Below are 27,433 nucleotides of genomic sequence, written 5' to 3' on the forward strand. Positions count from 1 at the left end.
GATAGATGCCAACCTACAGTTAAATAAGGAGTACAGAAAGGAAAGTAAGAAGAAACAGGACAAAACAAAACATTTACGGGTGATGAAACAGACACTGAACATCTAAGACCAGAGAGAAGATTACTGTCTCGCTAAGGTATTGAATCCTCTTTTGTTTTGGAAGTAGCCACTTCAAAGAATTTTCTAACATGGCTATTCCTCAGCTGGCGTGGTACATCAAGAAATGAACGGGACAGTTTGGAGGATCGAGAGTGGGTGAGCTGCCCCGTGAAACCCACCAGACAGATGTTCCGGACACACGTTTAAAAGCACCAAGTATTATTTTTAATTATTTTCTTCAATACAGTTCTCAAAGCACCACAACCGCCACAATTCTCAATGCAAATAATCAATATTCAATAATAGTACACTAATCCTCCACTCCCAGCAGCTTTGTCACCCAACCTCCCAACTTTGGCTCTCTTTGCTGGGTCTCAAACAGTCCTTTATATATTGCTTGACCTGGAAGTGCTCCTTCTCTTCTTCCAGGTCAAATGCCACATCATCAGTCCTCACGCATCCCAGAAGTACTGTGGGCTTCCTTCCTCGTGACTCTGAAATACTTCCAGGTTGTAGGAAAAGTAGGAGTTCCCAGGTCCTTTATGAGCACCCCCTGGCAGCACCCACGGCACCCAACAAGGCTGAGAAAATGGACTCCATGTCCCATGATGCCCTTAGGGAATCCGTGGTACAGTTACCGTCCAGGGGAGCTGCCACCTAGCGTCTTGGGGGAGGCAGTGTCCTGGAAAGGCTGCCCTTCTCCATTCTTCCTGTTCTGGGACGTCCTGGCCGGATTGAGCTGCCTGCCATCTCTCACACTGTATACAATCTGAAACTCTGGGATAGCATGTCTGGAGACTGAGAAAAAGACCACCACTTCATGTCAGAAGTGACCAGACTCTGTAGACGTTTTGTTTTCCTCACATGTTATTTGTATAGTGTATGTGTTGGGGTGTGGGGTTACAGATCTCACTGTTGTCATATATTTTTAATTACATTGTGTCCTCAGTTCAGTCTGTTTAACTTGGTCTTTATCTTTATATTAACTTCTTCATCATATTTAATCTATCAGTATAGCAGAAAGGGGTCCAAGGTCAGTTTGGGGCCGAGTTGCTTTCCAAATCGAATACATCACTTAAATCCGGGATAGGATAAAGCGTTAAACACTGATCAATTAAGGATCTTCAAACCAATGCTTTCTTTTTGTTGGTCCTCTCTGAAATCTCATACTTTCTTCTCTCCTGATGCAGACTGTTTTATCTAACTATGTCATTCCTCCTGATGGAGACTCACTCAGCTTCATTGCCACTGCGGATTTCTATTCTGAGGACCTGAGAAAGGAGCTGTCATGTATGAAGAAGAGTCTGGAGAAGATCAGCCAGTGGGACATTATGACATTGACATCAGGTATAGCATCTGTTCATGTTGTCATGAAAGGCCACCCAGTGTCCTCTTATTGTCCTCTTTTGAATAGCAAGAGCGATGATAAGAGGACATTGAGTGCACAAAGAAGGCCTGCTGTTTAACATTTATTAATCAGCCTTTGATCAAGGATGTTTTATTATATACAGTATCTTCCATAATATTTTGGACAAACACACATATTTCCTTGATTTCCTCCTCTGTTTTGTGATTAAAGTGCACATTGCAGACTTTCATTTAAAAATTGCATATATTGCATACATTCCAGTCACACCATGTAGAGATGACAACACTTTTTCTTCATGGTCTCCAAATTTCAGGGCACCCAAATGCTTTGACATAGTAATGGCAGATCTATTAAATCAGTCATATTTAGGACTTTGTTACATATCCCTTGTATGCAATGACTGGTCAAAGTCTGCAATTAACAGACCTCACCAAAGGCCTCATGTATAATGCTGTGCGTGGAATTCACACTAAAACATGGTGTACAGACAAAAGTAGAAATGTGCGTATGTACAAAAATATTCAGATGCACAAAACCATGAGTAAGCCAACTTCCACGCAGTGGTCAGCGTGAAATGTAATGCACGAGCACACACCTGCCACCACACCCTGACTCATCCCAGAATTATACCCCTTTGAATATGTAAATAGCCCCTTAAGTTCAGCGTTTTGTAAAAAGACAATGGCAGAAGCACAGGGAAAAAAGAATTTCAGTGAACGCAAAGTGGAGGCAAGGAAAAACATACTATTTGTTGGCTTTTGCAGTGGTATTAACAACAAAAGGAAGTTGACTGAGTGACAGAGTGGCGGAGAAGCTCGAAAGTTCAAGTTCAGAGAGATGCACAGTGCCCAAAATAATAAAAAAAGTGGTTAGGTATCAAAGTTGCAGTGAAAAGCCAAGTCGTAGCCTACCATCTGAGTGCCATATGAAAGCTTAGGGTACAGAGAAAAGAAAAAAAAAAAATAGGGACACAGTGAGAAAAAAACTTGAAATGTCAACTTTAATCTCATAATTTCCACTTTAATCACGTAGTTTATTTTGTCATTAAAGTAGAACATCATAAACTTCGTCTTAAAATTGTTTAATTTACTAGTTTTTCAAATTCCATCATAACTAAAGTAGCACGTTAAATGCTTCATATTCTATGTGTGTGAATCATTATGTGCTGCTTAAATGGACTTTTTCATAGACAAAAGAGAGCACAGGCAGTGATCACCACACAGAATACTTTACATTCATGATTGTAGCTGCCAAAATATATAAGGTGTTGTCAGGCACGGGTAAAACGCGTGTCGAAAGAATTCTCACAGTCCAAAAGTTCATTTTAAAATATTTAGTGAAAGTTAAAAGAAAATAATCCACACAAGAATAAAAGGAAAAATAGTTACACATAGAATAAAAGGCAAAAAAAAAGAAAAATGTATCTTCTATAAACTTAGGTTTTCTTGAAAAACTTTAGTTATTTCTCTACTTAAAGATTCTTAATTTCTTCTTCTGTACGCCTTAAGCATACGGTATGGTACTTAAATAAACAAGTTTTCTTTATGTGTTACTTCACACATTCAAAGAGCCCGTAGGCCATCAAGCACGGTCACGTGCACAAGCACGATCACGAGCGCGGTCACGGTTAAAAACCGTATGCCTCTACACCTTATACAAGGCAAGGCTGTCACTAACTGAAGAATAATGTTTACTTGAAGGAGTTAGAAATGGCAAGAATGTACCAATACAATTCTATTTACGGGGGTTATAGGAACCTCCCATAGATTATGCATTGTCATCTAATAAATATTCATAAATTTTATAGAACTAGGAAAATGGCTCTTACAATGATATTACAGCTCTCTGAACAGTTTAGAATACTAAGATGTATGCTTGATATCATTTTCATGATGAAATACATTAAAGCATGTATTAAACAGGGGGGGCATGGTGGCACAGCGGTAGTGATGAGCCGGCACCCTGTCCAGGTATTGTTCCTGCCTCCCACAAGATGCTTGCTTGTTTACAATGAGGTAATTGTAATTCTAAGTACAAGCAGTACTACCAGAGCAGTTGATGGACTGATTGAGTGCATTTATAGTTCTTGGGATGAAACTGTTTCTGAACTGCGATGTTTGCCGGATGAGAGAAGTTCAAGCAGGCCATGCTGAGTGGAATGCTAAATGCAATGCACAATGCTAAATCAGTTGTGATATTTGGAATGTGTGCACACATTCAGTGCACCATTATTTTGTTACAGATTGATTACAATAAAGTGCCTTAAATTTTTAAAAAATATGTGGTTAATTTCAATGTATTTGATAAAGCCCATGTCATGGATGTGATTCTAAAAAAGAAAGGGAAACCACACAGAAAAACTAGCGCTGCTTTGATGCTGGGTGCCGGCAGTTTGCAAAACCTAGCAGAAAGGTGCGTACTTAAGGGGGGGTTAGCATAAATAAGAATGTGTGTGGCTTTACACCAAGTTGAGCCAATGTGAGTGTGGAAACACTTATACATGAGGCCCCAGGTGCTGAGGAACTTCACTGGTGATGCTCGGCCAAACCTCTGATGCTCGGCCAAACCTCTAATACAGCCATCTTCAGCACCTACTTGTTTTGGGGGCTTGTCCCTTTAAATTTTCTCTACAGCATATGGAAGGCCTGCTCAATTGGATTGTAATTGGGAGACTGGCTTGGTCATTCCAGAATTTTCCACATTTTAGCTTTGAAAGACTCCTATGTTGTCTCAGCAGTATGTTTGGATCATTATCTTCTTGAGGGACGAAGCGCCATCCAGAAAGTTTGGATACATTTACTGGAAATTGAGCAGATCAGATGTTTCTGTACACCTCATTATTCCACTGCCCTCAGAAGTGCCATCATCAATAAAGAGAAGTGTGCCAGGACCTGAGGCAACCATACATGCCCAAGCCATAAAATCCCCTGTACTACCATGTTTAATGCTTTGGATCTTGGACAGTTCCTTTCGGTCTCCATACTTTGCTCTTGCCATCATTCTGATGCAAGTTCATCTTTGTCTCTTCTGTCCACAAGACCTTTTCCCAGAATTCTGTAGGCTCTTTTGCAGTATTTTTCACAAACTAATCTGGTCATCCTCTAATTGTGGCTAATTAGTGGTTTGCACCTTGCAGTCTGGCCTCTGTGTTTCTGTTCATGAAGATTTTGTGACGATGCGGGTCCTGCTTCATGCTCCCATTTTCCTTTTGGGAGCCTCTTGAACCCCACACTGTCGATAATGTAACCGCATGAGCTGGACAATGAAGACATCACAACGAAGCAAGGGGAAGGTGCAAAACAGCTTTTATTAAAAATGGTCAAAACAAAAAGTGTTCAAATAAATAGTGCAGTGCAATCAAAATGTTCATAAACAAACAATCCATTAAAAATAGTGAATAGTAGTGTTCAAATAAATAGTGCAGTGCAATCAAAATGTTCATAAATAAACAATCCATTAAAAATAGTGAATAGGTGGAGGTTAAAATTCAATAAATAAATCCTTTAAAAACAGGGTTAAAACAATGGCTGGAAGCAGTCCTTTAAAAACAAAATCCTATGCCTTCTTCTATTGGCAGTTCCCCTGCTTCTCCCATCCAGGCTATGCACCAGTGGAGTCCCGATCCCTGGCTTCATTTAGCTCTCCACTAGACCGAGACTTTGGTTCCGTAGTGACCAGGACGGTCACACTGGGGCTTCCTCCTTCTCCCAAGCCTCCAACTCCTGCTGCCTTTCTCGGCCATATGCAGTGAGCCAACAACCTTCTGGTCACTCCTGCTCCTCCCAAGTCCTCAGCAGGAGCGACTCAATCAATCTGCCCCGGGTGTTGGCCAAACACCCTGCAAGGGGTCACTTCTCCCAGCTGCCTGTCCTAACAGCAAACCTGCTCTCACTCACTCGTTCATTCACACTGGCTCCTTAGCTTCCTGACTTTCCTCCTTCCTCTTAACCCCCATCCTACTTTTCTTCTCTCTGCACGTGCGCTCCAACTATGTAACATGGGGATGTGGCACAGGTGTGGCGATTAGCAGCTCTCGGCATCAATTATGCAGATGATTTCTCACCTGTGCACATAAGCAAGGAAATGCCCACAGCACATCGCGCTGAGAACTGCTCCGACCACACAACCATGCCCCCTCTATAAGCTGCAAGTGCGGCGATCATTTATTTAAAACTGGCCTTTTATTTCTAAGCCACGGACCTGCTATACCATTTGTCTCTTGACACATCCACGTCTGCCCCCTGAAGACTGTTTCTGATCAGTCAGACAGGTGTTTGGGGCTTTTCCTGTACCATAGTGAGGATTCTTCTGTGATCAGCAGTGGAGGTCTTCCTTGGCCTACCAGTCTCTTTGCAATTACTGAGCTCACCAGTGCGTTTTTTTCTTTTTCATGATATTCCAGACACTTGATTTAGGTCTCGATTGGTTTTATTCTGTTTTACAGCCTCATAATGGCTTCTTTGACTTTCATTGGCACAGCTCTTGTCCTCATGTTGAACAATGACAACTTGAGACTCCAAAGGATAGAAGCAAGAGAAGGTATCTTGTAAGGCAATTAAACCTACCTGAGAAATCACAAAACATCTGTGATGTCAATTGTCCCAAACATTATGGTGCCGTCAGTGAAATGGGGGAACCGTGTAGAAAAAGTGTTGTCATTTCAACATGCTGTGACCACAATGTGTGCAAATCCTTTAAATGAACGTCTGCAATGTACACTTTAATCACATCTGAATTATTTGATTTGTAAAATTAAACTGTGGAGCAGAGGAGGGAAATCAAGATAAAATGTGTATTTGTCCCAAACATTACGGAGGGCACTGTATATTTATAGATTTGTATGTTTGTACATTGCATGCTATTTCTGCACTGTCGTCACACTGTCACATTTTGTACTTTAGTTGCTTGCCATTTTGTGGTTTAATTTAACTGCAGTGTATTTGCAGTACATGTTAAATTTAAATAACTTCACACAGTGTCATCTTCATAGTCTCCATTCTTCTTTTTTGTCTTTTTTTTCAGGTCGTGAAGCTCCAATTTTTGCCCTACAGCCTCTTGAACCTCAGAGCAGGGAGGAGTTTTTACAATGTAAGTTTGTGTATTACAATATAAATCATTTCTGTTTTAATATCTGAGGCCAGAGTTATGATGGTAACCATCAGAAAGTGTGGTGTGAGTGCTGTGTGACTAATAAGCTGAAAGTGATGGGGGTCCTGAGACCTGTGCATTTTGGGATACAGAAGACCAGGAAGTGAATCACCAAAACAGTCTTTTGTACTTGACTCTCTGAAGTGACAAGTGAATGAACTAAAAACACACATCAAATAAAATTGTGCTGACTACACTACACTTCCTGTCACTCAAGTCCTACCATCATTATCCTTTTTCTTTTGTCTTACTTCTTTTCACTTCCTACTGTCTTTTTATTTCTGTTGTGCAGCCTCTCCTTTCTGTTGCTTTTCTATTTCAGTCATTCCCTTATAATAATGATAATAATAATTTATTCATACAGCACACTGTATGCAATGAAAGAAACAAAAACAAAAAATATACATAAACTGCCATTAACACATACATATAAATTCATGTGAAAAAATTAGTACACCCCATTATATATTTTCTTTTTAAAATATATATGGACAAACCAATATTTGATCTTGATTTAAGCAGTACTTATAGATAAGAGTGAAGCTGTTGAAATAAAAAGGAATTAATATTTGATTTTGCAATAATTTATTAAATGTAAAGTAAGTATGCCATTTCAGTCTGTGGAAAAACTAAGTCCCCCCACTTGTCTCTTTCGAGCTAGTATTACCTCTCAAGTTGGCATTTCCCACTCCTCCATGCCATCAGCTGTATGATTTATGTGAGGTGTCTTGGGTGCACAGCTCATTTCAAAACCCCCCACAACTTCTCAACGAGATTTAGGTCTGGTCTTTAACTTGGACATTCTAGAAACATCCATTTCTTTCTTTTCAACCATTCCTTGGTGGATATGCTGGTATGTTTAGAGTCATTGTCATGTTGAGCTTCAATCCTCTCATATTACCCTCAAGCACCCTCTAGTACAATGAAGAATTCATAATGGATTCTATGCTGGTGAGTTCCCAGGCCCTGATTCACCAAAGTAGCCCCAAACCAGAACATTTCCACCATCATGCTCTGTAGTTGGTATCAGGTTCTTCTGGTCAAATGCTGTCTTTGGTGTTTGCCAATCATTTCTTTTGGTACTGTGACCAAATATCTGTATCTTAACCTCATGTGTTTGTAACACATTGTACCCAACAGTCCTGGGGCCTCATGCATAACGCCGTCCATAGAATTCACACTAAAACATGGCATATGGACAAAAGAGGAAATGTTCATACACACAAAAAAATCCAGATGCAAAAGTATGTGCAAACACCAACTTCCATGTTCTTCCGCTCCATAAATCCTGGTCAGCGTGAAAAGTAACACACGTGCACATGCCTGCTGCCACTCCCCAACTCCTCCCAGAATTATGCCTCTTTGAATATAAATAGCCCTTAAGCTCGGCGTTCTGTGAAAAGGCAATGGCAAAAGCACAGGGGAAAATAGAAGAATTTCAGCGAATACCAAGTGGAGGCAAGGAAAAACGTACTATTTGTTGGTTTAAACAGTGGTATAAACAACAAAAGGAAGTTGATCGAGTGACATAGAGTGTCGGAGAATCTCAAAGCTCAAGTTCACAAAGTCGTAAAGTGCCTGAAATAAAAAAGAAGTTGTCAGATATCAAAGTCGCTGTGAAAAGGCGAGTCGTAGTCCACCGTCTGAGTGTCATATGAAAGCTTATTAGGGTACAGAGAAAAGAAAAAAAATAGGGACACAGTGGGGAAAAAAACTCAAAATGTCAACTTTAATCTCGAAATTTCCACTTTAATCATGTAGTTTATTTTGTCATTAAAGTAGAACATCATAAACTTCATCTTTAAATCGTTTAATTTACTAGCTTCTCAAATACCATTGTAACTAAAGTAGCATGTTAAATGCTTTGTTTTGTATGCGTTCTTCTATGTGCTCTATGTGTGCGAATCACTATGTGCTTCTTAAACGGGCTGTCTCTTCCTCCGACAGGATACAGAATCCATTACATTCGTAATATTACAGCTGTCTGAATAATTAAAATACTGAGATGTATACTTGATACCATTTTCATGATGATAGGAGTTAAAGCATGTTATTAAACATGGGAACACGGTGGCGCAGTGATAGTGACGAGCTGGAGCCCTGTCCAGAGATCGTTTCTGCCTCCTGCAAGATGCTTGCTGCGCCATGCACGACCTTTGATGAAATAATTTATTGCAGCAGAACTGTCTCTTTCAAATGTACTAACCCCTGATTCCTGTCCTTCCTTTTCTTTCTCCAAGTAACCAATTGCCACACAATCAGCTCTGTAATGATGTTAAGCCATCAGTAAGCTTAGAATGCCGATTCTTCAAAACGTTTAAGTAATAATTCTTTACTAATAATAATAATAATAATTATTCTTTACATTTATATAGCACTTTTCTCACTACTCAAAGTGTTCTCCACACAGGGAGGAACCAGGAAGCGAACCCAGAATGTCCTTACTTGCAAAGCAGCAGCACTACCACTGTGCCACCTGTGAGGAACACTGAAATATCTTTCGTAGTAGATTATTTATTTTAATTATTAGTAGTTTAATTATTTTATCCATCTATCCTTCCAGTGTCGCGCCAGCCCCAGCAAGAATACAGCACAAGGCAGGAACAATCCCTGAACGAGACGCCAGCTCCTTGCTAGCACTGCATCACTGTGTCCTCACATGTGTAATTATTAGATATAGATTATTTAAATGATGTTAACATTTTATCTGTATAATGTAATAAACATAGTTTGCTGCATTTCATCTTAAAAATGATATTGTCATCATATGTAAATACGCACTTTATAAAGTGACACAGGTTGTGCAATATTATAACTGTATCGCAAGTTTACAGTGAGGTAAATATACTTATAAGTACAAACAGTTCTACAAGGAGCACTTGATGGACTGATTGAGTGTGTTTAGAGCACTTGGGATGAAACTGTTTCTGAACCGCAAGGTCAGTACAGGAAAGGCTCTGAAGCATTTGCCGTATCGGAGCAGTTCAATAGACAGCATGGCTGAGGCAATGTATGATTGATGCTGTATACCGATAATTCTCTTTCCGATCAGCCACTGTAGAGCTGTGATTCCACACTCAGATGCAGTGATATAAATACTCTGAGTGGTGCAGTGAGAGTAATATGGAAAAAGATGATCCGCTGTGGCAATGCCTAAAGAGAGCAGCTGAAAGAAGAAGAAGAAGGTGCAGTGAGAGTAACAACGCTAAAGCAGCTATGGTATTTTGGAATAGTTTGGCCGTTTCGTGGACCATTATATTGTTACAGGTTAATTACAATCAGATGCCTTAAACTAATAAACAATATGCGGTTAATTTCACTGTATGATAAAGCTGCGTCAGGGATGTGGATCTAAAAAAGAGAGGGAAACCGCACTGGAACAAAAGCACTGGGTACCGGCAGTTTGCAAAAGCGAGCGGAGAACTTGCATACATCAAGAATTGAGCTGGTGTGAAAATGAGCATGGCTTTATGCAAAGTTTTGGTTTTATACATCGCGATGTGAGCGTGGAAACGGGAGTATGCAACATTTTTGTGTATACGCACCATTTACAAATGAGGCCCCTGGAGTCCTGTGTGCAGTTTTGGTCTCCAGGCCACAAAAAGGACATAGCATTGCTAGAGAAAGTCCAGAGAAGAGTGACTACGCTGATTCCAGGGCTACAGGGGATGAAATATGAGGAACAATTAAAAGAGCTGAGCCTTTTCAGTTTAAGTAAAGGACGATTAAGAGGTGACATGACTGAAGTGTTTAAAATTATGAAGGTAATTAGTCCAGTGGATCGAGATGATGACTTCAAAATGAGTTCATCAAGAACATGGGGACACAGTTTGAAACTCGTGAAGGGTAAATTTCACACAAACATTAGGATGTTTTTCTTTACACAAAGAATGACAGAAACTTGGAATAAGCGACCAAGTAGTGTGGTGGACAGTAAGACTTCAGGGACTTTCAAAACTCGACTTAATGTTTTTTTAGAAGAATTACATGGATAGGACTGGCAAGCTTTTTTGGGCTGAATAGCTTCTTCTTGTCTAGATTGTTCTAACGTTCTAAAGTAAAACATATAGTGTTCTACTGACAACCTAATATAGTCTGCTTGCATCTTTTCTCAGCTTCCCTGGGTTACACGAGAATACCTTTAAATCACATAGTAAATGTACTAAATGTGCTTAATTACTATAATAGTAATAATAATAATAATTCGTAAAATGCATATGTAGCTTTTCTAACTGCTCAAAGTGATTTTCATAGTGAGTGAGGAGCCACTTCAACCATCAGTAATGTGTACCATCCACCTGGATGATGCCAGTTAGAGACATGGGATGGGAAGCATTCTGCTGTTTACGAAGGAGGCCCATGGAACTTTTATGACTAGAGAGTCATAGGACCTAAAACTGATGGATAAATGTGAACGGTTCTAGATAGATAGATACTGTAGATAGATAATCTGTGTTAAAAATAGAAAATGGTGATTTGTAACTTTTCCAGAAATAACAGAAATCCCAGTAAGCCGAGTGCTAATTTTCAGAACACAGTTCAGTCCATGTCACATTTTCAGAATGTCAGAAATTTTCCTCAGTGATCGGTGAGCAGCGGTTGATCGTCTTTATGGACTGATTCATTAGCCGACCATCATGACCAGGGTGGGTTTACATTGAAGTGATGTTGAACACAACATTGTCAAACTGGTTTAATCCAATTCAGGCTGCATTGTGTTAAGTCCGCTGCTCACACAGCCACAGCCACTCAAGGCCAATTCTGAGTCTCCAGTTAACCCAACATGCACGTCTGTGGGATGTGTGAGGATAACCAGGAGTAACATGTGGATAACATGAAGAACTGTCAAAGACAACGATCTTGTTTGCTGGCCAGTAAATCATCAAGCTGTCATGCAAGAGTTTTATGAAAATATATTACAAACATTTAATTCTCAGGCAGTTCTTATTTAATTTTTCTTTTTATTTTCATATTCTGGAAAACCCTGACTTGCAGGGTGACCCCTAAATATTTAGTAGGCCACTAGAAATGGAAGAACAGTACACAACCTTAGGGTGGTGATTGGTAAGCAGCTATCTTTGTCTGTCCAAACTCAGGTTTACTCTGTACAGCATCCGCAAGATCAAACCTTTTCTGACACGGTATGCAGCACAACTTCTGGTCTAAGGTGACACCCCGTGTAGTGACATCTGCATACCGTATATACTTGCGGATAAATCAGGATTTGATTTTACAGTATAATTTCTGGTATTTTATAATGTCGGTCGTACAAGTCGAATGCGGAAAACTCACGCTATTGGTACAAGGGATTATGATATTGTTATGGTGTTATTCTCTATATTTTTATTAAATTTTGCTCAATCCCAACAAGATGAATTCAGATATAGGACACTTGTATAGGCATTATAATAAAAAAGGCATATCCTCTTCCCTTACACCTCACTTTTATAACAGTTGTTCACAGCATAGTGCTAAAATGGTTTTACAGCCTGGGAAAGGAAGACTGAGCCGATACCTTAGGATATTGATTACTTTATGGATGGACATCTGGGACAACAATTTGGTTTACAGTCTGGGAAAAGATAGATTAAAGAGTTTGGGCAAAATTCATCCGTCATATTGACAGCCAGCCAATCAGCTGCATGCGACAATCATGTGTTACGAAACCATGGCCTGAAACTTTATAATAAATATGCCTCATTTTGAAAGCAACAGCAGAAGAAGAGAAACAGTGACGACAGAAGAGTGACATCAGAAAAGAAAACAAAGACACGTATGAGCAGTTTTCATCCGATCGTCAGTTAACAGCATTTTCATGAACGTCGATTGCTAAATCAAACGCCACCCTGGGACATTCATCCTTGTCATCTCTACTTTTTTTTTGTAAGCTTTTTCTAAATACTATATATATATATATATATAGTCTGTATCCAGACTTTTCTATCAGTCTTATTTTCTATTATTCTTTGTTCCAGTGGTATTATTATTATTCCCGTAATAAATACCATGCTGCTTTTAACTTTCTGTACTTTTGTCTAAACTATAGAGTGATTGAAGTAATAAGTTAGATTTCTTTGAGCACCTGGTGCAGCCGGACCTTTTCCATTATCTCTGTGCTGCGAGGTTTATTAAGGCTGAGCTCCACTCAATAGTAGAGAACAGTTTGTAAAGTAAGGCATTCTTGGCTGATAAATGGCCTATAGTCAAGTTTGCTGAGCCTTTGTATGTTTAAATGAATTCTTGTAGACCAAAAGTAATATTTAGGTCTGAGATATTATTAAAACATTGTATGTTGTTTGTGCCGATAATAAGTAAGTCTCTTGAAGTGCTGAGAGAATGACAGGCTGTGTTATTACTAAAGCACTTGTGTGGTTTAAAGTGCTAGAGGTTAATCAGTTGTGTGTGTGACATTCATGGGGCACTGTTGTGGTTAGGGTCTGTGTGTATGCGTATAGCTATGTATGTGTGTGTTCATCTTAAAGAGCGACCGTAGACCAACCCGATAAAGTACACTTTCCCTTGAGAAAACAGGTAAAGGGTGAGTAGAGGGAAATACTAATGTAATACAGATATTCTAACACCCACCTGAGAGAGTAACCACGAAACCAAACAGCCTTTTTTTTCTATGTGGGCGTGGCAATGTGCTGTATCAGCATCTGTATCAGCATGTGCTCCTAACCACTCTCGCTGTCTCTCTCTATTGTGTCTACATGACCACATGGTAATACCCAAACTATTACGAAGCAACATTTGCACTGATTTGTTTTTTGTATCTCACACCCTCATACACCTTTATCATAAGAGCACCCCATATCTATGATGGACTGTTCAATCAGAAGAAGGCTGCTGCAACCAAATTCGATGTGCCTGTGAAACTGATGCGAGATTGGAGGAGGCAAAAAAAATAAATAAGTGTCGCATTTTTGAATGGGTGTATAAGTCAGGGTCTAAATTTATGATCGATTTTTATGGTTTCAAGACCCAACTTATACGTGAGCATATAAGGTAATTGAGTGCGAACGTGAACATATCCCCCCGATATTCTCCACCAGACAAACCAATGCCCCTTCTGGAAAGTTAGTTTTCTTCCTTTTCCTTGGGATGTTATTCTGAGATTCCCCTTCTCAAATCTTATGCATGCATGCCTAGCAAACTAAACCAAATGAAACGCTCCCCACTTCTTACTTTGATAATGGCAGGTGGCTATAGAGATTTTTTGGCTAGATTGACAGGTGTGCTCAGCGTCTTCCAGTAGGCCTGAACTGTAGGTGCACTTAACTGGTCACCAGCATCCCACTACAGGAACCTGCTAAAGCCAAAGTTAGAAATCCTTGCAGAAGCGCACCCCCACACTTCAACAGTGCTTGAAAGTCGTTTTCACACTACCCTTGGAATTTTCCCTTTAAAGTGGTAACACCTGGCAGGCAGATTACCACATCTAGCCGATTGTCTTGTCGTGTCTGGACTACTGCAACTTATTTCTGGCAGGAGTAGCACATACACTATCAAGCCGCTGCAGATGGTCCAGAATGTAGCGGCTGGTCTTGTATTAACCAGCCGAGATGCTACATTGGCTCCCTGTAGCAGCACGTTAAATTCAAATAATTAAGTTCAAATGATGCTTGCCTTCAAAGTGATCGGTGGGTTAGCACCTGAGCAGATGAAGACACTGCTGAAGTCCTAAACTCCTTCTCACCCACTCAGGTCTGCCAGGGAACAGCGTCTGGTGATGCCACCTCTGTGTGGTATCAAGTCTCAATCCTGACTCTTCTCCTGTGTAATTCACAGTTGGTGGACTGAGCTGCCCACCTCCATCCGAACTGCACCTCCACCTCCATCCGAATGCATTTAAGAAGCAAATGTTCTGTAAATATCTATCAAATTGATTGGAATAATGGTGATCTTTTATATTGCTAGTTAATTTTTTGTTAGATTAAGTTTAACTGCTTTTTCCATTGTAACCTATGATTGTAATTTTTGTAGTTATTACATCTTTTCACTTGTGACAGTCAACTTTTGTGGCCTGTTCTACTACACTTGCTGAACAAACAGGCCCTGGCCTAATGTTACTTGATGATGTTACCTCTTTTGTAAGTCACTCTAGATAAAAGCATCTGCCAAGGAAGTAAATGTACATGTAAGTGGAAGAATATAAGACTAGGAATGGAAGAAACAGAACGAGGATCAGGAGTTTACTGTAAGGAAAGGAAAAATCAGTTTGGTGATGAAGTGCGACAGTGGATTGATTTTAAAAGTAAAGAGGTGGACTGTGACAATAAAAAATGTAATTTAATTAAGCCAGCAGTCAGTGTGGACAGTTCGTAATTCTAGAAATTTATTTTAAATTCCCACAGATTCTCTTCAATCAGATGAGCACTTTACATTTGAGTCTTGTCAGCTCCTGATTGGTTCTTGTTAATTGTATGTGTTGTGCTCCGCCTCCAGTCCCGTTAGACACTCACAGATTTCCTCACTTGTTTATTTTCCTAAAAGGAAAGAATCATAACAGTTTATTGCATTCTGAAACAAAAGCATCTATATATATTATTCACTAAGCCGCCAACAAGTAGCCACCCATGGAAAGCACGCCGGAAGGGGCGTGGATTCACTAAGCCACCGACAAGTAAGCCGCCCATGGTGCACGCAGGAAGGAGCCACGCCCACCAACTCTAAGACCATTGGATATGACGACAACTCGCAGAGCCACGCCCACCAACTCGGACGCGACGACTGGGAAAAAACGGCGTCATTTATGTTCGTCTGGGCTACAGTACACATGCACCTCTGAACCACGTTGACTTTTCGCTTACGACGCACGACCGCGTGCACCATAGCAAACTGTTTTACACGCTACATACAGCAATTCGTATCCGCGACAAACATGTGTCTTCTTAGATGGTCCTGCAGGAACACGGAAGACGTTTCCCTGCCCACCAACACTCCTTTTTCCCTGTCCTGCGTCTACCCTCGCTCTCTAGGCATTCACACTGCCTGCTCATGTGCCCGGATGCAAAAACTCACCGACCACCCAGTTAGTCCCTTTCGTCTGTGCTATGAGTCCACATGCACCTCTGAGCCACGTTGACTTTTCAAAAACCTGCCCATCAGTATGGTTTTTTTGGAAAAATGTCATTGACGAAACTGTTGCTCTCAAACTTTGCAACATGGCTGTTGGCTTTGTTTGCCAGCATTGGGATAACTTTGGCGACGTGGTCACAAATTGCAACAACTCACCACACAAGAACGCCCTGTCTCTCGAGGCATTCACACTGCCGGAATACAACCATGGGATACGTAGAAAATAGCCATGTCAGTCAACGCAGATCAGACACCCAGGCAAACAACACTGAATAATCAATAGCTGCAACTACTTTGCCCGCCGCAACTCCTCACCTGAATCGGTTTCGTCTGTGTTCAGCAGTGTTTCCCAAACTCAGTCCTGGTGAACCCCTGTGGCTGCAGGGTTTTGTTCCAACCAGATTCCTAATCATTAATGCCGGTGAAACTCATCAGGGATAAGTCGGTTTTTCAAACGCAGCCATGTAGCAGATTAGTCACGATGTAATAATCCGAGATGAATGCGTGCCTCCGCGCTGACTGAAAAGACAATGTATATTGAGTCTAGAAAACATGATCAGGAAGTCTTTGATAGGCTGCAACAAAATGATGAAAGAACGGGCACATTTTTTTCACACAAGCTGAGTGGGTGGTTTTAGTTAGTTAATTAGTTACTCGAAGGATTTCAAGATTTAATATGCACAAGCGGTAACACTGCAAAAACAGCCCAAACCAGAAAAGACGGCTGGCAAACAGTGGCCAACAAATTAAACGCGTGTGCATTGTACTTACTGAAAGCAGCGTTATGGATTTTGCAAACGTTCATTTTTTTCCCTCTACTTAAAAAACATTTAAAAAGTGGCGTGATTATGCAGCGTATACTACGCCGCGGGTTGGTATGCAGCGTGTAAACAGTTTGTTTGTCGCGGATAATTTGCTATCCACACAGGGAGGAACCGGGAAACGAACACACAATCTTCCACTGTCTCCTTACTGCAAAGCAGCTGCACGGGCCACATGTTCATTTTTTTCCCCTATGATTAAAAGACATTAAAAAAGTGCTTCTCAACTGTGACTCCGGAACAACTGAGTACGCGAAAAGCAGCCAGAACCGCAAACAACAATGAAAAGTCTACGTGACTCACAGGTGCATGTCGACTGTGCAAAGAGGAAAACGACTCAGGTGACGAGTTGGGGGTGGGCACATGAGCAGGCAGTGCATACTGAATGAGAAATCAGCAGACTAGCATGACGGACGGGGTGTAATAGGCGTCCTTCCCCTCTCCTCCCGTTATCTTGATGGTTTAATAAATTACGGATTTTTCAAATGTTAATTTTTTCCCTGTGCTTAAAAATCATTAAAAAAGCGGCCTGATTATGCGGCATATGGTACGCCGCGGGTTGACTAGTACATCTTAATGTGCTAGACAGTAGGATGTGTATTAATTTTATTGGAATCATTCACACAAATCGATACATTTTTACAAAAAACAGGATTGAAAAACAAGTTGACCCCCACCCCTGAGAGAGAGTAAAACTTACGGCTTGTAAACATACCTAAATTGATGAGTTTAATAGGCCAGTAGAGATGAATGGAGAAGAAAATGAAATGCAGAGATAATTGCTTCCTCGGTGCTTTAAAAGCTTATTCTAAAATTTTATTGATTATATCCTGCTAGGTTTTAAAAAAATTCTGTACAGATCCTCTAACTGAATATTTGATTTTTTCCAATTTCAAACAGTATAAAACATCGGTTGCCCACTGACTTAAAAGAGGAGAGTTAGGATTCTTCCAGTTTAGCAATATAAGTCTGCGTGCCAAAAGTGTAGTGAGTGCAATCACAGTTTGTTTGTCCTTCTCCACTTTAAACCCATCTGAAAGAACACCAAACACAACTGTTAATGGGTTAGGAGGGATTGTGACACCAAAGGCTGTCTGAAAGGCACTTAAAAATTTTGGTCCAAAATGATGTTAATTTGGTGCAGGCCCAAAACATGTGACCCAGTGAAGCTGGTACTTGATTGCAGCGTTCAAAGGTTGGATCTTGCCCTGGAAACATTTTGGACAGTTTTAGGCGAGACAGATGTGCTCGATATATAATTTTGAGTTGAATAATTGTATGCTTTGCGCATATGGAGCTCGAGTGAAGTCTCTGCATTGCTACTTTCCACTCCCTTTCTGATATATTGATTAAGAGATCTTTTTCCCATTGTCCTCTTGGATCTTTGAAAGGGAGGTACTGTAAAATAATTTTATATATTGCAGAGATGGTGTCTAAGTCCTTGAAATTGAGCAATATTTTTTCCAGCATGGACGAGGGTGCAAGATGAGGAAAATCGGGCAGGTTCTGTTTAACAAAGTTCCTACTTTGAAGATAGTGAAAGAAATGTGTAGCTGGAAAGTTAAATTTGGAATGTAATTGTTCATAGGATGCAAAGATGTTGTCTATATAAAGATCTCAGCAATTTAATCCCAAATTTTTTCCAGATATTAAAAACTGCATATGTTTTCGAGGGTTGAAAGAGGTGGTTCTCTTGCAGAGGTGCCACAGATAAAAGCTTCTCCATCTTAAAATGCTTTCTACATTGGTTCCATATTCTGAGTGAGTGAAGCACAATTGGGTTATTAGTATATTGCCAATACTTTGCATTAATTGGGGCACAAAGCAGGGAATATAAAGAAGTACTGCAGGATTTTACTTCTATTGCGGACCAGGCCTGTGTATGTTCATCTATTTGTGTCCAGGTTTTATAGCTTGTATGTTTGCTGCCCAGTAATAAAACTGAAAGTTAGGTAGAGCCATGCCACCTTCTGCCGTAGGTCTTTGTAGGGTCACTCTTTGGATATGTGAATGTTTTGAGTTCCAAATAAATGAGGTTATTGTTGAATCTAATTGCTTAAAAAATGATTTATTGATGTATATTGAAATGTTTTGAAATTAAAAAAGAAGCTTAGTAAGAATATTCATCTTAACAACGTTAATTCTTCCAGCTAGAGTGAGATGAAGGGTTGACCATCTATGCAAGTCTTGCTTAATGTTTTCCATACAGATGGCGAAATTTTGTTCATAACGAGCGTTGTGATTACTTGTGATGTTTACCCCTAGGTATTTAAACTGATCTGCAATGATAAAAGGTAGGGTGTGTAATCTAATAGTATATGCTTGAGAATTCACTAGAAAGAGTACACTTTTATTCAGATTAATTCTAAGACCAGAGATCTTTTGAAATTCTGTAAGTGCTGTTAAGACTGCAGGCACAGAATTTTGTTGGTCTGATATATACAGTACCATATCATCTGCATATAGAGAAATTTTCTGTTCCAGTCCTTAATTTAATAATATAAGATAATCCCATTTATCTGATCAGCATTTCGACAGTGAACTGCCAGTGGTTCAATGGCGATTGCAAATAGTAGTGGTGATAACGGGCATCCTTGTCTGGTACCACGTTCTAGTTTAAAGTATTCTGAACAAATGTTGTTAATACAAACTGAAGCTTCTGGATTGGTATACAGTAGTTTGATCCATGCACAAATGTTAAGGCCAAACCCAAATTTCTCTAATGTAGTGAAAAGGTATTTCCATTCAATCATGTCAAATGCTTTTTCTCTATCCAATGATAATAATATTTCTGGGGTGTTTGACTTTGTTGGTGAGTATATTACATTAAACAGGCGTCGAAGATTGGAGGATAAGTGTTGACCCTTGATAAATCCAGTTTGATCCTGTGATATTACCAAAGGCAGCACTTTCTCCATCCTTCTAGCTATGATTTTTGAGAGTATCTTAACATCTTTATTCAGAAGTGCAATTTGTCTGTATGATGCACTTTGTAATAAGTCCTTATTTTGTTTAGGAAAGACAGTGATTAATGCTTGGCGGAAAGTTTGAGGTAGAATTTGATTGTCTCTAGCTTCTGTAAATGTTGCTAATAGGAGGGGAGCTAGCTGAGTGGAAAATTTCTTATAAAATTCTGCAGAGTAGCCATCAGGGCCTGCTGCTTTCCCGCCTTGAAGTGACTTTATAGCATCTAGTAATTCTGATAGCACCAGAGGTTTATCCAATTCCTCCGCACTAAAAGTATCTATTTGTGGTAACTGTAATGTATCCAGAAATGCATTAGATTGTGTGTTGTCTTCTTTAAACTCAGTAGAATATAAGGATTTATAGTAGTCTCTAAATGTATGCATTATATTTTTATGGTCAATGATTTCGTCTCCGTTCCTGTTGGTGATTACTGGGATTGCATTGCGAACTTCCTGCTTGTGGATTTGTTGAGCTAAAAGCTTATTAGCTTTCTCGCCGTGTTCATAGTAATGATGTCTGGATTTATAAATTAGTTGTTCAGTTTATTTAGTTGTCATGAGGTTGACTTCTGAATGCAGAGCCTGCCTTTTCCTAGGTAGAGCCTCGCTTGGAAGCCTGGCATGTTCTTCATCTATTCTAGTAATTTAGCTTTTTTGTTCTGATACTTTCTTGGTTTCTAATTTATTCCTGTGGGAAAGATATGAAATAATCTGTCCTCTTAAGAAGGCCTTTAGAGTTTCCCAGAGTATTCCTGCAGAAACCTCTGAGGATGTATTTGTCTCTAGGAAGAAACTGATTTGTTTGGATATAAATTCTGTACAGTACTCGTCTACTAATAGAAGCGGGTTAAGACGCCATCTACGAGATGAGTGTGTGGGGCATAGTGACTTTAGTTCCAAGATCAGAGGTGCATGATCAGAAATAACAATAGCATTGTACTTGCAAGATTTAATCGTAGGCAAGAAATTATTATCTATAAAGAAATAACCTATTCTTGAGTAGCAATGATGTACTGTTGAGTAGAAAGAATATGTTCTTGAGTTTTGGTTTAGAAACCTCCAGGGGTCTGATAAGTTGTGGTCAGTTACAAACTGTGTAATTATCTTTGCAGTGTTAGATGTCACCCCCCCTGTGACAGGAGTCCTATCTACGAGTGGATTTAAAACACAATTAAAGTCCCCAGCCATTATAATTTTATGAGTGTTCACATTGGGAATGGATGCAAATACGTTTTCTATGAATTCCCTATCATCGACATTAAGTGCATAAACAATTATCAAAATCATTTTACAGTTAAATAAGTTGCCCATGACCATCACATATCTCCCTTCTGGATCAAATATTACATCTGATGCTACAAATGAGACTGTTCTATGTATGAGAATTCCCACACCTCTAGTTTTCTTTGTAAAGCTAGAAGGGAACATTTGGCCAGCCCAGTCCTTTTTCAGACGGAACTGATCCTTGCTTAGTAAGTGTGTCTCCTGTAAAAATACTATTTTAGCGTTTAAACCTGTTAGGTGAGAGAGTACTTTCTTTCTCTTTAATTCGTGATTCAGGCCTTTAACATTCCAGCTCCCAAAGTTAACTGTCCCATCATGGAGATATTGATTCTGAGTTTTTGATGTCATTTTATATCTTAACTGGAAGTCAGACAAGAGTATAACTCCCCAAGAGTTATTGCCATGCAGCCTATTGCTACGTTGGTAGTTATAATTATAAGGATTAAAAGGATAGATTAGATATAGTCTGCTCTCTTTCTCTCCCCCCCCTTATCCCCCCACCCCAAATCCCCATTTTGCCTCCCCATGTGAGGCTGGACCCCACTTCACAAAGTCTTGGTCCTCTGACATACCTAGAGACAGAGCACGTCCAAAGCAAAACAAGCCCCCATGCAGCGGTGTTTTAGGATTAAAAAGAAGAGATATCTATTGCCAATATAGTCTAAATACTATATGCCTAAAATATAATCATTAACAAACTATGATTATATAGAATCATTAACAAACTATAAGCATAAGATATATAATATAATCTTCAGCAATCTTAAAGTAATAAGATAATAAATCCAGGGGATGGTGTTAGAAAGTGGGTGGTTAATGCAATAAAAAACAATAAACCAAGGGTATGATGTTAAACAGTCTCCTTTAGGGTAGTAAGAAAAAAAAAGTTAATTTCTTCCATACACACGTCTATAACTGTAATTAAAACATAAACAGAAAGCGTCCAAGTAAAGAAAAGGATGTATAATTATAATACTCGTATCATTACAAGTGGATCAGACAGCAGGTGATATCTCCTTGCCATGCCATGACAGGATGCGACTCACTATTGTATTTCAGAATAGTGTCTGGGTCAGCTTTCTTAATTCCTTTTCTGCTTCCTCCTTGCTTACGTAGTATTGGCCTTGTACATCCACTTTCAGTTTGGCAGGGTACAAGAGGCTGTATTTGATATCGGCTTGCCGTAACCGCTGTTTAATGTTGTAGAAGGCTGCGCGTTTAGCTGCTGTTGCAAGAGAGAAATCAGGGAAAATACGAACGTCGTTATTTTCAAATATAATCTCTTGCTTGCATCTGAGGAGTGCCATCACATCTAGCTTACATAATAATCTCTCAAAGCGGATAACAAAAGACCTAGGTCTAAAGGTATTTGATTCGTGTATGCGATAAGCTGCTGCTATCTCGGTATCTGATTTAAAGTCCTCTCCAATTATTTTAGAGAATAGTTCAGCTGCGAATTTCACTGGATTTGGACTTTCACGATTCTCAGGTACACCTTCGATTCTAATGTTATTCCTTCTGCTTCCATCTTCCAGAGCAGCAAGTCTGTCTCTGAGTTTTTTGCATTCGGAACTGGCAGCTGTTACTTTTCCATCAGTGGTGGATGCTAGATTTTCGGCTATTTCAATTCGAGTCGTGAATGCCTGCTTAACATCCTCCAGCTGATTGGCAAGTGTGCTCAATTTAGACGCATTTTCCTGAATGTGCTCCTCACTCACTTGTTTATTTTGCTCTCCTTTCAGACTTCTGTCCCCTCACACTGGACATCAACACAGCATACAGAGACCTCCATCTGTCTGAAGGGAACAAGTTGGTGAGACATGAGAGGACAGAGGCCGAATATCCTGATCATCCTGACAGATTTGACTACTGGGAACAAGTTCTGTGCAGAGAGGCTCTGTCTGGAACTCGCTGTTACTGGGAGGTGGAGTGTGATGGAGACTTCATGAAGATTGGAGTCGCATATAAAGGACTGGGCAGGAAAGGACAGGGTGTGGAGTGCAGCCTTGGAGAAAATGACAAGTCTTGGTGTCTGCAGTGGTTTGATTTCAATTATTCTGTGTGTCACAATAACAAGCATACTGATATCAGCACCCCCTACAGCGACAGAGTAGGAGTGTATCTGGACTGGCCTGCTGGCTCTCTGTCATTTTATAGCGTCTCACACACAATGACCCTCCTGCACAGGTTCAACACCACCTTCACTGAGCCGCTTTATGCAGGATTTGGGGTTGATTATACCTGCAGTGTAGCAATCTGCCATCTGACCCCATCTGACCACTGAACAGTACCCTCCACAGGTCACTTTATGTCCCCACAACAAAAGGTCCTCTTTGTGTTTATAGTTTGGGGTCAAAATCAATTTTACTGGATAGATGCAGGGGTAACACCTCAGTGACTGAATTTGGGGATGAGAATGCAATGCGAGTGTGGCTGTCAGGGTCTCCATTATTATTGGCTTTGAGTAGCCAATCAGGTGTGTGTATGTCATAGTGAGGGGCGGTGACCTACAAATACCAGTCTGACCAGCAGGGGTCACTATTGATTTTCAGCCACATGTCCTTTAGGTTGACACAGTAGCCTAAGTGTCATTTTAAGTTGGACAGGCATATAGTCCTGCTGGAGCAGCATTACTGCTGCACTATATAGACTAAGTATCAAGAAATCTTGAATAGTGACTATATTTAGGAGCACAGAGTGACGGATGTGACTAGAGTGTTGTCCTCTCACTAGATATTTTGCTTTCCTCCATCGATCACTCGGGGTTGATGACCTCTGAATGAATTCACAGTGATTGTCTGAAGATGAGGACTCACTGGTCAGTCAGATGTTGGCCATACTCACAGAGTCTGGTGTTTTCTGAGTCACCTGATGCCACCTTAGACATTAAACTTCACCTCCTCCTTCTTGTTCCCAGATTTGTCACTACTGGTACCGTGAAAACTCTTGACACCCTCAAAAAATGAATTCTTGATCAGCTGAGACATACTTCTGGGCTTTGCAGTCGACTGGCACCGATCCAGTGCTGGGCCCTGCCTTGTCCGCAAACCTGAAATAGAAAAGCAGATAAAGAGAAGGGATGGACAGAAGAGGTCACTGATTGCTCAATCACCAAAATACTGCCTCTTGTGGCCACTTTAAAGTTTATACAGAAAATTAGCTAGCTAGCTAGCTAGCTAGCTAGCTAGCTAGATAGATAGATAGATAGATAGATAGATAGATAGATAGATAGATAGATAGATAGATAGATAGATAGATAGATAGATAGATAGATAGATAGATAGATAGATAGAAAAGGCACTATATAATAGATAGATTGAACTTTATTTAGATTGAAATTAGGCTTTTTACAGAAATTAATTAATTAAAGTAAACTTATAACATACAAGAAATCCTTTCAAATATACCCAAGAACGACGAAGAAGAAATACAATTTCTGATTTATTCATTCCAATCACACTAAGGCATTCTAAGATATAAAGGAGCCTTTGTCATGTTTCTTGACACACTTCTGCTGAATAATTTTTTGGCTGAATTAACTCAGTGTCAGTGTGAAAAGCAGGAACCTAAAACCTCAAAGCATTTAATGAATATTCTTGAACACAAACATGAAATTAGAACTGGAGAAACAATCAGATGTTTGGCGACTTTCATGGAAGAGATTGACGGGTTCTACTATAGTACAGCACTACCATCTAGTGGACACTTGCCATATTAAACATTTGGTGGAAAAAAGTATAATGTACACTATAAATATGAAGACATTAAAAACACGAAAATAAAATACTTGAACAGATGTAGTTAAATGTTATTGCTTGCTAACATCAATTCTTTTTTTTTACATTAATGAGAGCCCAAAAGGGTGAAACAATCACACCATCACATTACTTTCAGAACTGTAACATTCTTCCATAGCTAAGCTGTTCCCACTAGTGGCCACTTTCCATATTATACACCTGAAAAAGCTTACAAAATAAAGATTTGACAATATAAACAAAATTAATAATAACAAAAACCTTTGAAGACATTGAGGTTTGTTAGGTTATATAAGATTCCATTTGGTAAAACAAAATTTATTTTAATTAATGCTTTGTTAATAAGCTTGGGTATTTTTGAAAGTCAGATGATCTAAAATGAGCTTAAGTGTTTGTCCCAATTTTGTTTGAATTCCTTAATAAATTTAAAAATATGCTTAAAAAGTAATTGGTACATTTGATATTTGTTAAAATTTGTTCATTTGATAACTTCTAATTAATTAGCTCTGATCATATCCAGAGGTGGGTAGAGTAACCAAAAATTGTACTCAAGTAAGAGTAGCGTTGCCTCAAAATAATATTACTCAAGTAGAAGTAATAAGTATTCATCCAAAAAATTACTCAAGAGTAAAAAAGTATTTGGTGAAAAGACTACTCAAGTACTGAGTAACTGTTTGAACATAATAAATGATTTATTTTTTAGAAATATTGTAATAAGACAGACACAAATATAAAATAATGTGCAAATTCTGCTATTTCCAAATAATAAAATAAAAAATGAGTAAAAATAAATAACACCTTTAAAAAAATAAAGATGTACAAATAACACAAAGTTACAAATCTCAGTTTTTCACAACAAAGTTTTTGAAGCCAATACCGTAGGTAACATGTATGTTTGAACAGTACAAACTACTTACAGTGACAAGATATACTGTACACTGACAGTATAATACTATACTGTATATTGACTTTGTGGTGTAGCGAGTCTACAGCTTCAAAAAAAAAAAAAGGACAGTTTCAAATCCATAAAGCCATGTCACTCTCCATAGACACAATTGCATGACCGCAGGGAGTTAATGAAGTAGTTGGTGCGAGTCACAACTGCACATGCGAGTGAGATTGTTCTCAACTACTTCATTGGCTTTCTGCAGCGTGTGATTAAGGCCCACGGAGACGGGAGTGTATATATACGGGTCGGCACAAAAAAAAGAAGGGGGAATCAAAGAAAAGGAGAAATGAAAAGAGTCTGTAGGGGATTGGCATTGTCAAACACTTGCCCTACAAATAGCACAGCTGATATAAAATAACATTAGAACAAGGCAGCCTGTGCACATACAAGAAGTCTCACTTTACCATGACTGTCTGTGTCTGTGCATGTTTGGTTCAAACGTGCTTGTTCTTCACTCAATGAAGTGATGGTTAAGCTTCAGCAGGAGTTGACTCTCAAGGTTCTTGCAGTGAAGCTGTGACCGTTTAGCAGTGAACAGTAGCCCCACATGACTAAAAGTTTCTCACATGCAGGAAGTTTGTGTGTGGTTATATGACTGCATGGCTACGTCTGATTGGTGAAACGGAGTCATGTGATTATTGTTGCTACGTCTGATTGGTGAAATGTAGTCATGTGATTATTGTTGCTATGCCTGATTGGTGAACCAGTCATGCAGTAAATCCACTGGCGACTTCTCTGTGGCAAAAATATAGCATATATAATGGAAAAAAGGTAACGATTCGAGTGTTGCCCAATGTAATGTAGCGGAGTATGAGTAGCGTTTCTTCTTCACAAATGCACTCAAGTAAAAGTAAAAAGTATGGTGCAGTAAAACTACTCTTAGAAGTACAATTTTTTAAAATAGTTACTCAAGTAAATGTAATGGAGTAAATGTAACTCGTTACTACCCACCTCTGATCATATCTTTTGTATCTGCTGTATGTGTTGTGCCTTGGTGGTCCTGTTAAACTTTATTTTGTGCCACTGTATGCTGCAATGCAGTGTAAGAATGGTTTGACAATAAACCTGCTTAACTTGACTTCTGAAGATATTCTGACTCCTTATTGATGGTATTAATAACATTGTAAAAATGAAAATTAATATATCTTATATTGAAGACTATGAGGCATGTAACAAAATGTTGATATAACCTGGATAGTTTTTACCTAAGTATACAGCTTTGCAATTGAAGGTTTCGGCATTCGAATGGTGCTTTCCATTATGAGTCCAACTGTTCCCACTCTGGTGTGTGTGTGTCCATGTACATCCTCTCAAGTCTGACCCCTCCCCATGCCACACACTCACTTGGCCAAGTGAGTTTTACTGCGGCACCCATCCAAAGCAACAATGACAACGAGGAAATTGTGCTGTTTCAGGCTGACATAGTCACCCCTGAAAAAGACAGATAAGAAATCCTTCAGTACTGTTATACACTGGAAAACCCAAAGAGAGTCTGATTTAAGGAGAACATGTCGGAGAGCTGAGCATAAATGGAGAAAAACTAAATCGATAGTCCATTATGAATATTGAGGGCTAAAATAACTGAATATAACAACACTCTTCCCTGACTGTCTTAACACTACAGTTGTCAAATCCCTGCTCGAGAAAAATAATCTTGACTCATCTGTCTTTGACAATTTTACACCAATTTCTAACCTGCCTTTTTTAAGTAAAATTCTAGAAAAGGCAGTCATTAAGCAGCTAAATAATTACTTGATTAAGCATTCTATTTTTGACAAGTTTCAGTTAGATTTTAGAACAAATCACAGCACAGAAACTGCATTGGTTAAAGTTGTAAATAATTTGTGGATTAATGCAGACAGGCTGTATATCTGTTCTTGTTCTCTTAGACTTGAGTGCAGCATTTGATACCATTGATCACAATATTCTTATAAATCACCTTAGTCAATGGGTGGGCCTCTCTG

The 27,433-nt window shown here is 39.4% G+C and overlaps 1 protein-coding gene across 1 annotated transcript in view; it reads left to right on the plus strand.

Annotated features, from left to right (window-relative positions):
• Positions 1-23,960, plus strand: part of LOC127526060 (tripartite motif-containing protein 16-like) — a 65,187-nt gene extending 41,227 nt beyond the window's left edge. The window contains exons 6-8 of the mRNA XM_051920075.1: positions 1,290-1,446; positions 6,491-6,556; positions 22,508-23,960. Coding sequence (XP_051776035.1) covers positions 1,290-1,446; positions 6,491-6,556; positions 22,508-23,049 — 765 coding nt within the window. The 3' untranslated portion in view covers positions 23,050-23,960. The remainder of the gene's footprint in view (positions 1-1,289; positions 1,447-6,490; positions 6,557-22,507) is intronic.
• The last annotated feature ends 3,473 nt before the right edge of the window (positions 23,961-27,433 follow it).

Source organism: Erpetoichthys calabaricus, chromosome 16 (genome assembly GCF_900747795.2).
Source record: "Erpetoichthys calabaricus chromosome 16, fErpCal1.3, whole genome shotgun sequence".
NCBI lineage: Eukaryota > Metazoa > Chordata > Cladistia > Polypteriformes > Polypteridae > Erpetoichthys > Erpetoichthys calabaricus.